Below are 16,628 nucleotides of genomic sequence, written 5' to 3'. Positions count from 1 at the left end.
TTATATATTCATTTAACCATTCTCAAAGCAGGTAGAAGATAAATATGCTAATCAAAGTTTGCAAAAAAAATTGGCAGTAAGAGAATCAAACAATGATAGCAAATCTGGATAAATGTTTTTTTCTATTTTTTGAGATAACTGATTACAAACCAAATAATGATTATAAATATACAGAATTTTTAAGATTTTCTGATTGCAAAAATAAATAAAAAATAATAGGGAATATAAAATATATTTATTAGATGTAATGAACATTGTAAATAAAGCAAAGCGGTGTAGTATTTTATAACTAAACTACAAAGTTTCTATGAAAATGTTAATAAATGTCCATGTGGGCACTTCTTGTAGCATGAATAGTTGGAATACTAACAGTAATCTATACATTTAATGTCTCAATAGCTATCATTAAGGATATGTGCACAGTATCTTTGATGAAATCCAGTCAAAGAGATTCAGTTGTTCAGATGAGTGTGGCAGTTATGGTGTTGAACTAAAGTTGGGCTAACCTATCTGATAGCTGATTACAAGTAGAGTAGTACAATCATGTTTAAAAATTATTCTTTCCTGATAATTTTCAAATGATACTTCATAAATAATAGTTGCATATCTAGATATACAGTACTTTTAATGGTATGTTTAGAAAACAAGTTTGGCTTAATAAGTTTGTAGAGCATTAAGTCCCACTGAGTGGTTCTTTTTGGTATCAAACTCCACTTCTGATTCTCTAACTATCTTTGGTTTGTTTGAAACAGCAAGATTCAAGTAATTATATTGTAACATAATTTCCATAGTTAAAACTGGAAATCATCTGCTGAAATTGGATACATAATTTTATATATAGACAGTATCATATCGACCAGTATGCAAGTACAAGTATTATTTACAACTATGTGTGCAAACCTTTGTAGCATGTTGTACAGTATTTATAATACTGAAACCACTAAGAGGGATTGTTTTCAATTCTAAGAAAGTGCACTTAACATTGTTTTTAATTGTCAGTCTCTTCTGACACTGGTTGAACAATTATTTGTGGTCAAATGATTATAAAACATTCTTATTTGTCCTTGAATTTTTGTGTTACTTGTCAAAATTTAGAAAGTGTAAACACATAGATTCACAAAAGTTCTACCTGTAGTAGTGTTAGCACTGCTAATAGTACAGTGGATGGATAGCGTACCATGAACAGAAGTTGATGCAGCAAGAAGCCAGTTCAGCAGTCCACCCTCACACTACATGATAGCTGAGACATATTAAGTGTCTCAAAGTAAATTAAACTTTGACAAGTAATACTTTTCACTTTAGGAAATGTTTGTCTCACCTTAACCTGCTGGAAATTTCTCTCAACTGTTTTTGGATATTCTACCTCATATTACTACGGAGTTGGAAAACATTTGGATTAAATGCAGTACTTCTCTCTCAAAGTCAGAACAATGCCAACAAAGAACAAAGTAGTAATAAGTTTAGATATAAAATTTCTTTACCTATACTAGTTCCAGCCAATGTACGAGCTTGTGACGTCATGAGCAGATTGCGTATTACTACTCGGCCTGAAAACATGAATCAAATCGAAGTATTACTTATCATATTGTATTGTATTATCATATTGTATGCAGTAATAACTATCATATTTAAATTTACTAATTATAAACAATACGTAATCAATTCTTTTAGAACCTTTATTTGTACTAAATTTTCAATTTTTAATAATAAACAAAAGCTTACTTGAATTTTGTTCATGCATCTAATTCATACTTCTAGCAACTTCACCGTCCTTGCTAAACGAATCATTGTCACTGTCACTTTCACTATCAGAGTCTACACGTATAATATAACATTCTGTCATTTCATCCATTAGTAGTTTCAGTTTTTCATACTCTTTTTCAATATTTTTTACTTTTTCACAATAGGGATTCCAGTCATCTTCATTTATGGAATTAATTTTCTCTGTAGTTAATTTTTCATTCTGTAGTTTTATGACTTACCATATGTCTTTTTACCGCTGACCATACCATCTCGACTGGATTCAAATCAGGATGGTACGGTGGGAGTCTAACAACACGATCCCATGTTTTTTCAAAAGTTCATCCAAGTGATATTTTTGTATTTTAGTTTTATTTAACTTTACTAATTTATATAAGTGTGGTTTCAGCATTTTTTAACTATACGGAATATGGGTTTTCTCCAACCAATCGGTCATATCTTTTATTCTGGAGTTAGAATTTGGTGCTTTATCAATATCTATATTGTGATAAGGGGCGTTATCAACAACTACTACTGACATTAGTGAAAGATTTGGAATAAATTTATCAAGCGCCCATTTCATGAAATTGTCTGTATTCATGTTGTCATGGTAGTTACCACTTTTCGAACTAGCTTTCCAAGTTAGTAATGTATTTGGAATAAAACCGATTTCTGCTCCAGCATGAATTACTATTAAACGGTCACCTTTATTAATCGGCACATGAGGTCCCTCAACAATACCATCAGATCACGACGTTGTTGAACAATGCAAACTTAAAATGTATGTTTCATCCAAATAAACAATTGTAGCAATGCTTTGTCTGTGCTTAGCCATTGCCTGCAAATATTCAATTCTCTTTCACCTGATATCAGATTTCTCAATTAAAAGTTTTCTGTTGTTTTCAGTTTTACGCCATTTGAAACCTAACCTCTTTTAAAATAACATCTGAAGTTGATTCATTGTCTTCAATGAATAGTAGATGACGAAGTTCTTGCATTATTTTTTTAAAGTAGGTAATTCATTTTTCTTTGAATGAAATTAATTAACTGTTCTTTTAACTACACCTAAATCAAAACTGTCCAGTCCACTGACAGGTTTCGAACATTGTTTATACTTTTTCAGTGCGCTGAAAGAACATGATTGGGATATTGTTGAAGAATCATGTCTTTTTTCTCTTCTGAGTTTTTGAATCTGTGTTCTTGATATCTCACAAGCAGTGCAGTTCTTTCTTTGCATTTTTGAATGTCAATTATATATTTGTTGGCAGTTATTTACCATCTCTTAGAGCTTCTTTTTTCATAAAATCATAAACATTATTGATAATTTCACATGGACTCCTAAGTTTTTTTCATAACTATGGATTAAAATTTTTACAAGTCTGTAAATAATACCAATCAGAGCATTAGTCATTGGTTAAGGAATTGTTATTGTTTACAAGATTGAGTCATTAAGCATTTTATACACGTAATCACTCAAGTGGAAAGAATTGAACACACAACAACATAAATGTATTGCTTGGGCGCACGCATTGTTTGTACGTCGAAAAATGGAATAAAAATAATAATTACGCTCAAAAATAATGTTTTGGAAAACAGTAATATAAGATGTCAGTAAGTGACGTCACAAGCTCGTAGATTCGCTGGGACAGCTATGCCTATAATAAGATTTTGTAATCAGAAATGATTTTATCACGTATTCTTTGTAATACATACCTATAGAATGACATCTATACCATTCTGGTAATAACAAATTTCTTATTATTTACAAAAAAAGCTGCCTGAGTCACAACGTTTACTCGTAAAAATATGTATTTTAATATATTATACTAACATTACAGTAATTAAAATCGTATTAGTAATATCAGGATTCAATGTACATTGACATCTGAAACTTCTACTATGCTCATTTGAAGTTAAATCATAAAAGTCAGTTTTAATAGTTTCATTCAGAGCAGTTCTCAATTGTTCATGGACTTGTTTTACCTACCAAAGCAAATTTTTATATACTTCTGTTTGTTTGCGATTGTTACCTTCTGAGGTAAATTTAATTATAATTTTCGTGTTAGGAAGTGTGTCGTTACTAAAGGTTAATGAATGTTTCTTCTTATGACGAATTGTTTACGATAATTCTGTGTTGACTAGTGGCTGCACTGACTTACCATAGACATTCATAAAAATGTTGTCGTCCAGTTAGTTCAGTATTGTTGGTTCTGTTGGTCGTTGAAGGTTTGTTGCGTTTGTAAGTTTTTGTTATTTATGGAATTTTATACAACACGTGTGTTAATTATGATTAAATGTTGTTTGTTTGCATAATAAGTGTGTTCAACAAAAATATGCTTACGATAATATATGCGTTAAATTCACAAGGGTTAAAGTAGGACACTACTGTCTTTACAGAGACAACAATGAGAAACTTGGGAAGTTTGTATTTTAGTGTACTAAGATACGTTACGAATTCCCGATATGTTATTTTTATTACTTTGTTATTGGAGGTAAGTTTTTTATTTTCAAATTAGATCGTATGTCTTGTAATTTAAATTAAAAAAAAAATAGTTTTTAAAAGTCATTTATTTTCTGTTAATTATTAAATCACACAACTCTGTATTTCACTTTTATATCTATTGTTACTTTCTTCAGTAATGTCCATAAATAATCAATTTATGATAACAGTATGTGTAGAAAAATGTGACATTTTATAATATTCTCGTTCAGTCTTCTGCTGAACTTAATTGGACAGGTGCACATAAGTGTGTGCATGGATAATGTCAGGCTATTGCCAAATACTGTGTCTATTGTAAATCCAACCAGGATATAGCTTCATGATACATTTAAAAAAATATATAATTATGAGTTATCACTGAATGTGGAAATGCTCTGATGTAGCAGTAATTAACCCTAGCTGCATACATTATATCTTTTTATGTTACTTAAATATGGTACATTTGTATCTCTGAATATATAAAGAATGTGGGTGTGACTTTTTTCTTCTTTCTTCAGCACTAAATTTTAACTTGTTTCATGCGTTTTTAAAGTTGTTAACAGTTTTTAAAGCAGTAAGTTTTTAAAACAGTAGAATTAAATCGGGATAATATTTGCTAAGTAGACTTTGAAGTAGAAAATTAAAGCATGTCATAGGTAATTTTAAAACTGAATATGTGCCCTTCGTGAATCTTTTATTTTTTTAAAGATATAGTTATAAATAACTTTAAAAAAAGTACCTGAATAAGTTCTTTTTTAATGTTAATTACTTTATATTGATTCCAGCTGGATTTTTTCATTCTCTTACTATATGCAATTGATGTGCTTAATAACATAACTTGACGTATTTTTAAGAGATATTTGAAAAAATGTTTGTAAAAATGAAGTAATGTAATTGATGTAAAATGAAACTCTTATACAAAATTTTCATTTTTATATCAATAAGAAGTGATCATTGAAATATGTGAAAAGAGTACTTCTTCAGTTCTGAGAAAGTAGCAGAATGTTTATTTGTATCTAAATATATGATGTGTATATATATATGTGTGTGTATTGAGGTATTGAGAATGTTGATATTTTATTATAAAAAATGTGATTAAGGACTCTAACTTCCATTAGTTAATATTCAATGATTTCCTTGAATTTTACAAATTTTATATACATTCTGGTATTTCTGAATTCAAAATAATAATTTGGTAGCATTGATAAAGCTGTGAGATTGTGTCTATATTATGACAGATGAGTTTTTTTTCTTCGGTACTTTATTACTGAATGGTAGTTAACTTATTTGTCTACTCTTTATAGCACTAGGGTTATTTTATTATAATTGTTCATTACTCCAGTTTTTTATGAGTGTATGATAATTTTATAGTAATAATTTTATATTTTTTTCCATAAATTAAAAATAAAGCTAATGAATCTGTCGCTTTACTTATATCCACTTCGATAACTACATATAGGCTATACTTCAAATTTGATTTGCGAATATATTTATTTACAACATGTTAAAAGTTATTTGTGTTATATTCAAAATAACTGAATTTTTTTTCATATCAAATATTTTTTTGGAAAACTTTTCTTCTTACATGTATGTACTCGTGGCATTTTATACATTAACTTCCATTTATATTGAACAGCAACTACTTCCTTTTGATTAACATTTATGTTTTTAACAAATTGACTATATATTGTCTAATGTAACAATGTCAGTTTGTGACTATACGTATATTTGTGACATGTGTACAATTTCTTTATTATGAAAGTGTCAGGTAGCATTAAGGTTAAGTAGTGTCTTTTGACAATGGAGGTTAACAGATTGAGGTTTAGCCAAAAATATTTATTTTTAAGCAATTATATTGTATTTATCCTTCCCACAAATCATTTATTGAGTTAAAATTAGTAAATCATCTTTATTTTACAACTGAAAGAGTATAATGTACATGATTACTTCATAAAGAGGTACGTAGCTGATGAAATTACATTGTTCACAATATATAAATGTGTAAAACATGGTAATTCTGAAATATAGTCATCCTAAAAAGAAATAAAATTTTATGAATTGCCTTGTATTCATTTTACGTAGTTTGTTTTTAATGGTACTGAACTACAAGATTAGACTTTGCTTAAACAGTGTCGATTGATTATTGGTTTTCTTTTATCTTGCTGTGATAAGGACTGTAAATACTGCTGTAAAAGAATTATTTCAGAAGGTACAAAACTGTATTGGAAAAAATTTATTGGCAAATTTGTTTTTTTTTTTTCACTATGGTGAGAGAATATAACTGCCTGATAAAAACTGATTTACTTTGTTATTGGCTTTTAATTTGAAAAACCAAAATTAGATCACTTAATGATAACTGTATATTGCCCTCTGTCTGTGATATTGAACTATTATAGTTTCGTGTACAAAATGTAATGTTACTTTTTTCAGAATGTTAATATCTGATTTATGGGTTATTAGATTGCATTTAATTAATTATTATGGATATATCTCCTGTTGTTTTTTTTAAAATTACATAAAAATAAACTAAAGGAAAGGGTTTTCCTGGAATTTTCTTTTCTTTCAGTTCAACTGGGTAATATTTTTTGTACATAACTTATTTGTGTTAAAGCAAGATATAATTGGGTCGGCTTGTTATATTAGTTCATTGTTGATTTTAAATTGAAGCATAATCTTTGCTCAATACTACATGAAGAATGACCATCTTTGTCGTGTACTGTCTTTTAGAAATAGTAAAAAACTGTGTTTTTATTGAATTTTGATGCACGATATTACTTTCTTTCATCTAAATGAATAATTTGGAGAAAGTTTTCACTTTTATCATTTGGTAAGTGGTGAATTGGTCTCATAAAAAATTTAACTTAAAGGGTTAGTTTAAAAGAAAATAGAGTAAGTGTAAAGCAGAATCTGCTCCCGAATACTCTTCAGATTATACACTAGTGTGTAATTAATGTATAAAATTGTGTAGCAGTGTAGTGTACCCGTTGATTTTTATTGTTTCTGATAAATTGAATCAACAAGAACCTTTCCTGACCAAGCAGGTGATAATATTAAATGTTTTAAAATGAAAACAGCAGAATTTTTAACACGTGTAATATTTATTTATTCTTAATTAATATATCAAAATAATTTAAAAATGTTTTGACAAAATAATTTTGAAATTTTTTATGTACTTTAAAAAATATAAACAGATTATTATTTTTCAACAGTTTTGAAAAAAACCGCTTGCCTTTATTACAAATTTATCTGAAGTAGTATAGTATTATTAACAGAAAGCATTGAAGTTTTATAAAAATATAAATATTAAATTTAGAAATTTTGCAAAGCAGTGATCGATCATAATCTTTTTTATGATAAAAATAACGTATATATTCTTCAGCCATCCTGCTTACACAGGAATCTTTTTCAGATTCAGTACTACAGACCACACTTTTGATTTTCTAATCAGAAGGTTACAGCTTTTTTTTTTATGTTTGATTGCAAAGATTATTTTTAATATTTTCACAGTATTTTTAATATTTTGTTATTTCAACAGTAAAAACAAAATTCATTCTTGTTAAACGGTCGATCGCAGATTGTAGGTTTTGTTGCCTGTTCTCTGCAATGTACATATAATTAGTTTTTTAGTCGTATTGAATTATTATTATTATTATTATGCTTTTATGGCCAACATGGGACCACTTAAGTCAATTTTAGTTGGATCTTTTCTGAGAAAAGCGTGTTATTTTACTCTTTCGAGCTGCCCAGTATTTCTTCATCCGTTCAGATCTTGCTTTCTTTTCTTCATCCGTAAACACCCTCTTCGTTGTATTTTGTCGTTTGTCTGTCTTTTGTTTAAATCTAATGCTTTTATCTTTTAGCTTTGTAATTTTTCCAGTTTTATTCTGTAGGTCGGTCAGGGAAATTCCCAATTCTTTCATATCTTCTCTAATTTCTTTGATCCATCCTACTTCTAGCTTTTGGAACCAGAGCTTTTCAATGATATTTCTTGACAGTCTTGTTTCCGGTGTCCTTATGAGATGACCGAAGAAAGAGATTCTTTTTTTCCGCATAGTATCAGTAACAGGCTCTATTTCTCGATACACCACCTCGTTTGGCACAATCCACCATCGGCCTTCTTTTTGGTGTTTTTTATCGATACACGTTCTGACAATTCTCCTCTCTATTTTCAGAATTTTTTCAATTCGGTTTTTCTGAGTGATTTTGAAAAGGGTCTCGCTTCCGTAGGCGACTTCTGGCTGTACTACAGTTTTATAATGTTTAAGTTTTGTTCTAGCAGAAAGGCATTTTTTGTTATATGTTGACCAAGTTAATTTTTGGGATTTAATCATTTTATTTGTCCTTTTTTGCCATGTCATTTTTTCATTTAAATTATAAGTTATTATTTCCCCTAGATATTTAAATCGTTTTACTATTTTAATTTTCTGATCGTTTACCGTAATGCGCTCTATTACCAGAAGATCTATGGCCATTAGTTCAGTTTTTTCGAAAGAGATATGAAGCCTTATCATTTGTGCTAGGTTTTGAAGGCTCATGATTTGTGTTTTGGCTTCTTGAATATTATTTGCTAAAAGAGCGATGTCATCTGCAAATCCTAGGCGATTTAGTGTGATGGAGTTTTTCTTAGTACCCATTTTTATATTTTTGGGATTTATTTCATACCATTTTCTCATGACAAATTCGAAGGCGCAGTTAAAAAGGAGTGGTGAGAGGCCGTCTCCTTGCCTCAATCCAGTTTTTATGTAGAAGGGTTGAGATTGAATTAATATAGTATAAAATTTAATTCATTAATGAGTTTTAGAAAACTGGAAAAAATGCGAGATAAATTGTTGGATGTCAGAGTAATGTCACTTTAAATTACTTATATATTCTTGACGAGTGAATTTTTGACATAATCTTTTATCATAATTTATACATTTGACTGTTTTCCATTATCGCAGTTTTAAGTTTTTGTCTGTTATCATAGTTTATGTTTGGTATTTTCATCAGGTTTTTTTGCGGTTTTACATTACGACTTTAATTTCCTTTGAACCTAAGTACACTTTGTGTATCACAAAAGAGTGATTTTTGTCCTGATACCTTAAGCCTCTCCCATCATAAACAAAACCTAAATAGTAAAATATTTTAATTTGGGGTTGATAATGAAAATTTTGTTTATAACAAAGTAAAGAAATATTTTGTTTTTGGCTTTTTAAATATATTTTCTTTTTATATGGGATTAATACTTATTTTCAGATACGACTAATCTGCTGTTTGTTATTTTAAATCGAAATAAAATGTTAATAAAACTACTTTTATTTTACTACTATCAGCCTACTTGTGTTACTAATGTAATTGAGTATTTCCAATCATTTTTTATGAAAAATTGTTTACTGATATACTGAAACCGTATTTATAAGTTGTATTGTTATGAAAAATTGTATGTAAATGCTACTTTGGAGTACCAGTTTTTCTAATCGTGTTGTACGAAGCACATAGATTCTATTCTAGGACAAATATGTTGTAGACATAGACGGTTATACCACCATTCTGTCGATGGGTTGTTATTACCTGACCTGTGATAAGTCCCTCATTACACTCATTTCATGAACAAAGGATTCAACCGCCTTTGATCGATCAGTACTATCTGTTAACTTAAAAAATAAACAGGTAGTTACACTTTTATTTATTTTTTTTTTATTATTTGAACAATTTTAGATAAGATTATTTTTTAATTATTTTAATCTTATTTTTATATTCTACGGTAAAATATTAGAGGTGTAATGATGATGTTTTTCTTTAAAATTTAGCTGCTTATTGACCCGTGATAGAAGTAGATTTTGTGCATCTTGCTGTACATATTGTTCGGCTTAACACCGTTTTGAATTATTTTTACTTCCTTTTAATTATTAATAACACGACTTATTTTTTATTGGACCGTGCAATCGGCCGAATACTACTGTAAACACCAATTTACATTCATTATTAGCTTAATTTTAATAGCCTTTTTATATCTATTGTTGTTAATTATCAACATTTTTTTTGTTTTTATGTAAAAGGTACATTGAGATTTTTTTAAAAGTATTTTACGTTTGTTGTATTTCTTTTATCTGTAAACTTTGTTATTAAAGTTATTTTTTCATAATAAAAATTCTTCTCTCCTTCCTGTCTATTCGCTTGTTTTAATCAGAAGTTTCCTGTTTTTTATATCTCTAATAGTTATTCTTTATCGCTTTCAAATAAATATAGTCTGTCTCGTTTGAGAAAACGAAGATAAGAAACAGATTAAAAAACAATTTCATATATTTAGGACACTTATTACGCTTTATGTAATGTAATTATGCGATTACCCTTATTTTGTAACGTTTGTATTATAGAGATTAAGATGTTCGGTTCGATCTAATAAACCGCTCTCTCCAGAGCCCGATTTTTCGTACAGCCACATAATAGGAAATTATCAGGTCGGAGAAGCGAATGTGCAGAATGATCTCCACCGACATACGATTACTAAATATCATAGATCTCACATGGATGGCCGGCCGAAACCAAGCCGTCAAGTACAATCGGCCGGAAAGAGATTAATACTACTTACAGAGGTACGTTTGAGATCGACAACCCGTGTCCAAAGGAGTACTGCGAGGCTGTCTACAAAGATTGTCGCGGTGAAGGAATTATGAAGCGTCACGTCCCAACTTTGGTCTCTTTTTGCGGATTTTTTCATGTAACGTTGTAAAACGCCTTGACAGTACGCACGGATCACCGTTTCACATCGAGGCGAGAATTTAAAATGCACAATTCCATTAAAATCGAAAAAACAGAGTATCGCTCGCCCAAAAATCGCTACTAATACTTAAATAATGTCGCACTCGAATAACAATAACACCAAAACTAAACGATATATCGACAATTCAAGAACGTTCGGTTACAGAGGAGGTTATGTGGAACACGATGCTGTCAACCGTACGACACTAAATTTCTCCGTCGGTTGGTAGTTAAAGAAAGTTCGGTTATTTTTTGAACAGACCTCATATAGCCGAACGGTTTAGCAAGGCGCTTGCGGAGTGGAGTAGATGTACGGCTGTTAAGTAGAGGGGAAAAGCGCCTTGCTAGAATCGTTCTGTTATACTTGCTAAAATGGAATGGAATGGAATGCAAAGTTGGCAGGAGTCTATTACTCCCTACTTTATCGCAGAACCTGGACAGAGTCCCTTGCTGCTGGATCTTTCTAATCGGGCTTGTTTTTAAAAGGGTTATTTTTTAATCTCGGATCTAATTTTTCAAGTTTTGTATATTATTATTTTAGTGAATTTAAGACGGATTTAATTGCATTCCACTTGCTAAAAAAAATTGTTTTTCCTTTAAACATCAAAAGGCCACTCGAGAATAAGATAACGCGTTTACCTGTTTGTAGAATCGTTCGGATTGCGGAAGACGCCGACCGAATTATGAACGTTCTGCCGATCCCTGTGGTGGATTCATTTATCGTAACGGTGGTGTAACCTTACTGAAAAGAACTTGAACCGGCAACGAATGCGGAATTTTTTCTCTATAACGGAGGCCGAATTGAAATGTTTACAGTTTGCTAGTCGGGCTTTCGCGGATTTTATTTTGTTTTATTCAGAAATTTTATTTTTGTATCGCTTTTAGAAATAAATACATGCCGGTCGCCATCACCGTCGTATTTTTGTAAATTATTTAACTTATAGACGTTGAACTTATAGTCTTGTTATATTATTAAGTGTCCGGTCGTGTACACACGAACCGACGTTTGCGTTTTAATATTTGCAGTGGATATTTTCCGAGAGAATCGGGACAGACTTCGGACGATGTAGAACTGTACTTTAATTTAATTTTTTTTATATCAAAGGGCATAACGGTGTACTATGACCTCTGATAGAATAAGTATTCATTTATCGCGTCGGAAATTACGATATAATGATGGTTTTATTAACGTACACTGTAGGAAGTGTTTATTATGTAGTACGTAATAAACCGAGTCGGCCGACTAGCTGTAGTAATTGAAGAGAGGATAGCTGCGGTAGAAGAGCCTTGAAAAGAGTCTGGGTCGGACTTTATTTGTTATAAGATTGCGTACATGCACGAATACGTTTACATTATATTCACTTATATTTCAGCGGTTATTCGTGCGTATGCGTTAGTACATACGGGCAAACGTCCGTACACACAAATATATTTTCCCTTTTGGATGTCGGCCGATTCCGAAAGCGTTTATGTACTTATTAACTTTATTTTCACCGGCAGGAGAGTAAGAAGTTAAAAATAACGTTAAGAAGTTGACGCGTTAACGATACCGGTTACAATCGTATCGTTTATCGAGTTTAGGCATCGATAGGTGACGCTTTAAATTCGTTCGATAGAACAAAAATCTTGTTTTCTGAAAATAATGTCGACAGCGATCGGGTTTGTTGTAAATGCGATTTAATTCCTTCGGAATCTACCTGATTAGATTATATTTTTAGAAGTTCGGATGTTTTCGCGCGACGTTAGAAGGCCATCCGGACTCGCGTCTGTATCGTAGTTGCGTCTTACTGTTGCGGTTTAATCTTTCTGTCGGTACGATAGGAGTCGATAAAACATCATCGATTATGCGACAAGGGTAGAAAACAAGTTGCGGGTGGAACACACCTTGACGTACAACGTGTCTTTTAGCCGGGTTCATTTCAGCTAACCCATCGGTGGGGAGGGGGGGGGGTAATAAAATTTAGATAATTCGAGCGTTCTGGTGGACCGTAGATTACATCTTTACGATCGCAATTGTAGGATGTCTGTGGGACTGTAGAAAATTGAAGGTTTTGAAATGAGGATGAAATGCCGACGGACGAACGATGAAGCCAGGATTATAGAACGTTTAAACGTCGGCTAGTATTACGCGATACATGTTGTCGTTTAGCCTTTGTTTTATCGATGTTTATAGTAGGAAATATTATTGTCGATTATTTAACTGTTTCGGAGTCCTGTAATCTTAGAACTCGTTTTCCTCGAAGTGTAAGCTTTAGTATTTCGTGAAATCTTTTGTGGATGTTCATAACTGAAGCGGTGCGGGTCGACCTGTTCCTTTGCGACTGTCGGTTCGGTCTTTATTTTAACGCGTTTGTGATTAATACCAAACGATTCTCCTATAACGTATACGTATGTATTAAATGTTTTAGTCGCTTTATTGTACGGCACCGTATATCGGTGACTTATATTGTTCTTATTGTATCTCTAAATCTGTCAGCCGGTACAATTAACTTCTCGATAAATAAATTGTGTTTTATTTAACTTTCTTACGCGTGAAGTTAGCTTTCTAAAATTTTTAATATAAAAGTAAGTATACCTTGAAGTAGTACTTTTTCGACGTTTACTTAATACATTCCGATCGTATTCGCATAGAAGATAGTATAGATAAATTTCAAATCTAAATAAACGAGTAAATTTCACGGTTTATCGAGCGAACATGCAAAATACCACAGCTGCCGGCTGCTTTTTTCTGTCTAAATTCATGCGGAATCTAGAGTACAAAATAATTTTGTTATTTATACCTGAACCGGATTTACGAATCGTTAAGTCCTGTATTTGAATAATTTCTAATAAAAGATTACATTTTTGAAAATTAGTTAAATTTGTTGCGCAGTTATAGTATACCGCCGGACGAACTTCTGACACGATTCATTGCACGTTCCCGTAAGCGGGTTCTCAGACTTGATGAAGATTGGATGAAGATTGGACGTCTGTTTTTGAAAAATTAATACTTTATATCGTTCGATCTGATAGTTCCACACGTCAAGCGATTCTAGGGACGGTCGAAAGATTCCTCCAGGAAGGTTTCCTCTTAGCTTAACCTCGGTGACTTGCGGAATCTTAAGGAAAGACGACTTGTAATGTTTGTTGTAAGCCAAGGTAATGTTCATGAATAATGTGCTGTTTGGGAACACATTATGTATTTAAGACATACCGTGATATAGGGAAGGGAAACTAAGGTAATAAAGGTGCTGCGCCGTTGGGTGTCAGGTTTTGCTGTCCTCTCTGATTGGCGTCTCTTTATCATCGTCCCCCCTCTTTTGTTATCCTTGATGCTTATTGCCCCGTGGTTTTCAGTAGATGTCGGCTAGACACCCGTTCGATCCGCGTTGAGAATATAGGAACCTTTTTTGAGTTACCGGGTTCGTCGTATTTGTGCGGGTTGATGGAGGCGGCTGCGCTTGTAGAGTCCGTGTTGATGACAGGCAGTTGTTTCAGTATTCTTTTATTCTTTATAAACATATATCTGCGGCGAGTAGAGAGTTCAGATGGATTCTGATATAAACATTTCGTTTTCGTTCAAGATTATATTATTCGTTTCATCAAAGGAATTCAGAATTTGTAATTAAGCAAAAAATGCGCCTACGTTTGGTGAAAGCGAAAAGCGATCAAAGAAACGGAAAAATTTTACCAATATTTTCTGGATACTTGTAGCATTTTGATTTTTTGAGTAACTATTATCGGCCATCCGCTCTGTTACGTTGAAAATGGAGTAAGTTACGCTAAGGCGATACGGCTCAATTCTATATTTTATACACTACGGTGTACAGTCGGTCCAGTCACAGCGATACATTGTGAATGCTTATTATTAGAGTAATAGACTATTACTTGATCGTCAGTGTGCGCTACCGTACGCATTCACCCGGCAGCGCTGTTGTTTGATTGTGGGAATTTTACGGAGGTCATTTTAATATGTATATACTTTTTTCTTTTCTTTACGATGAACTATTGTAGTGCGAACGATGAGAACATTTAATAGCAAGAGAAATATTTTCCGTCTCTCTTTTCGTTTTTTAATATTCCATTGTATTAAAAAAAATACCATTACGTTTCGAGTTAAAGATATAAATGAAATGAAGTGAATTCTTTTTGTACGATCGCGTTAGTGAAAAATATTTTTATTATTTGTTATAATATTGGAAATAATTTCGGTTCGTAGCATTAATATAAAGCTTCTGCGCTTATTCATGGCGTTGAAGATTCGTATAAAACAGTGTTACTGTATAATCGATCGGTTTTCATTAAAGAATTACGAGATTTATTTGTAAAATCTGTTATAAAGCAAAATATTTTATCGTCCGATTGTTTACTACAGCGATTCCGTCAGTAAACGCTGTCGTCCCCTTGTGAGCGCGTAAGGACCACCGGGTGATAACTTTTCCCGTTGAGCTCCTGATAATTCAGATATTTTTAACCTAAATATTTCAGTCTTAATAACCGTGAGTATTAAAAACAAAAAGCAACTCTACAACAATATTATCTTTTCAGACTTTTTTCACGCTTCAGACTTGTATCAAAGACCGCTGATAAATAAATAAAATATCTCTTTTTCTTAAGAAAAAGTACACATTAATTTGCATTTGTACGTATAAGATTCCTTTTAAAATTAATATTTACGTACGTCTTTTACTTGTAAGCGTACGTATATTATTTTAAAAACAAATACTCGATAAATTATCTTATCTTACTTCTACCTTAAAAAGGAAGGAGTACGATGATTAAATATCTGTTTTAAAACGGGAAATCGGTAGGAAAGCCTGGAAACAACTAGAAAAACTTTGGGATCGTTGCTGTACATCAGCTGTAAAATGATTAAAGAGCAAGTCAAGTTCTGAATAGATCTTTAGTAATAATAGAGTATTTTCTCGCGCGATTTAATTAATGTTTATTAAATAAAAAATTTATTTAATGCGATAGCGCGGTTATCATCAGCTACTTCTACAGTTGTCTCGCTGACGCATCTAGAGCGGTCTGGGTTAGTTGTCGGCAGTTCACGCTCGACTTACTCTTCTTGGCGAATCGAAAGTATCTTTATTTTCCGTACGACCTATATTTTTCCGCGACGCGATAATTTAATAATAATAATTTAATTTTTTTTTGAAGCGATAATTTATTTTAGTAAATTTTGATAACTTTTTAATTATTGCCGATAATGAGAAACAGAAATCGCAACGATGTCTGATTTCAAAAGTATTCTAATCTAGTCTTTTACAGCGAGTGAAATCGCTGATGTATTCGAGGATATATTATCATATTATGTTATAGTTTGCGGTCGGTCGTCCGGTTGTACGAGTAGAACCCCTCTATTCGGAGTAGTGAATGTTGACATCGCGGTGTAGATTACGGCCTATTTTCATATTCAAGTAGAGATCTTGCATCCGATCTGATTCTGCTCGCTTCGCTCTAGGCAGGTCTGTTGCGCCTCCAACTAATATCGTTTGTGTCACCGACTTTTACCGCTACAAAAAAGACTTCAACTAAACGACTGAAATTATCACACGTCTGATACTTGAACCGGTAAAATTCTACTCTGTAAATTTTTTGACCGATTGATTTCACTTCATCTGTTGTTTGTTTTAATAGCGTTACAATGAGATTTTAAGAAATACAGTACACATCTTTGTGGCGT

At 31.8% G+C, this 16,628-nt stretch overlaps 1 protein-coding gene across 5 annotated transcripts in view; it reads left to right on the top strand.

Annotated features, from left to right (window-relative positions):
• Positions 1–3,931: 3,931 nt before the first annotated feature.
• The window catches only part of Ptp10D (Protein tyrosine phosphatase 10D), a 212,031-nt gene continuing 199,334 nt past the window's right edge, over positions 3,932–16,628 (top strand). For all 5 annotated transcript variants that reach the window (XM_075358141.1, XM_075358144.1, XM_075358140.1 and 2 more), the window contains exon 1: positions 3,932–4,232. In XM_075358141.1, coding sequence (XP_075214256.1) covers positions 4,146–4,232 — 87 coding nt within the window. In that variant the 5' untranslated portion in view covers positions 3,932–4,145. The remainder of the gene's footprint in view (positions 4,233–16,628) is intronic.

Source organism: Lycorma delicatula, chromosome 2 (genome assembly GCF_047948215.1).
Source record: "Lycorma delicatula isolate Av1 chromosome 2, ASM4794821v1, whole genome shotgun sequence".
Classification (NCBI taxonomy): domain Eukaryota; kingdom Metazoa; phylum Arthropoda; class Insecta; order Hemiptera; family Fulgoridae; genus Lycorma; species Lycorma delicatula.
This window is presented reverse-complemented; position numbering and strand designations above follow the sequence as displayed.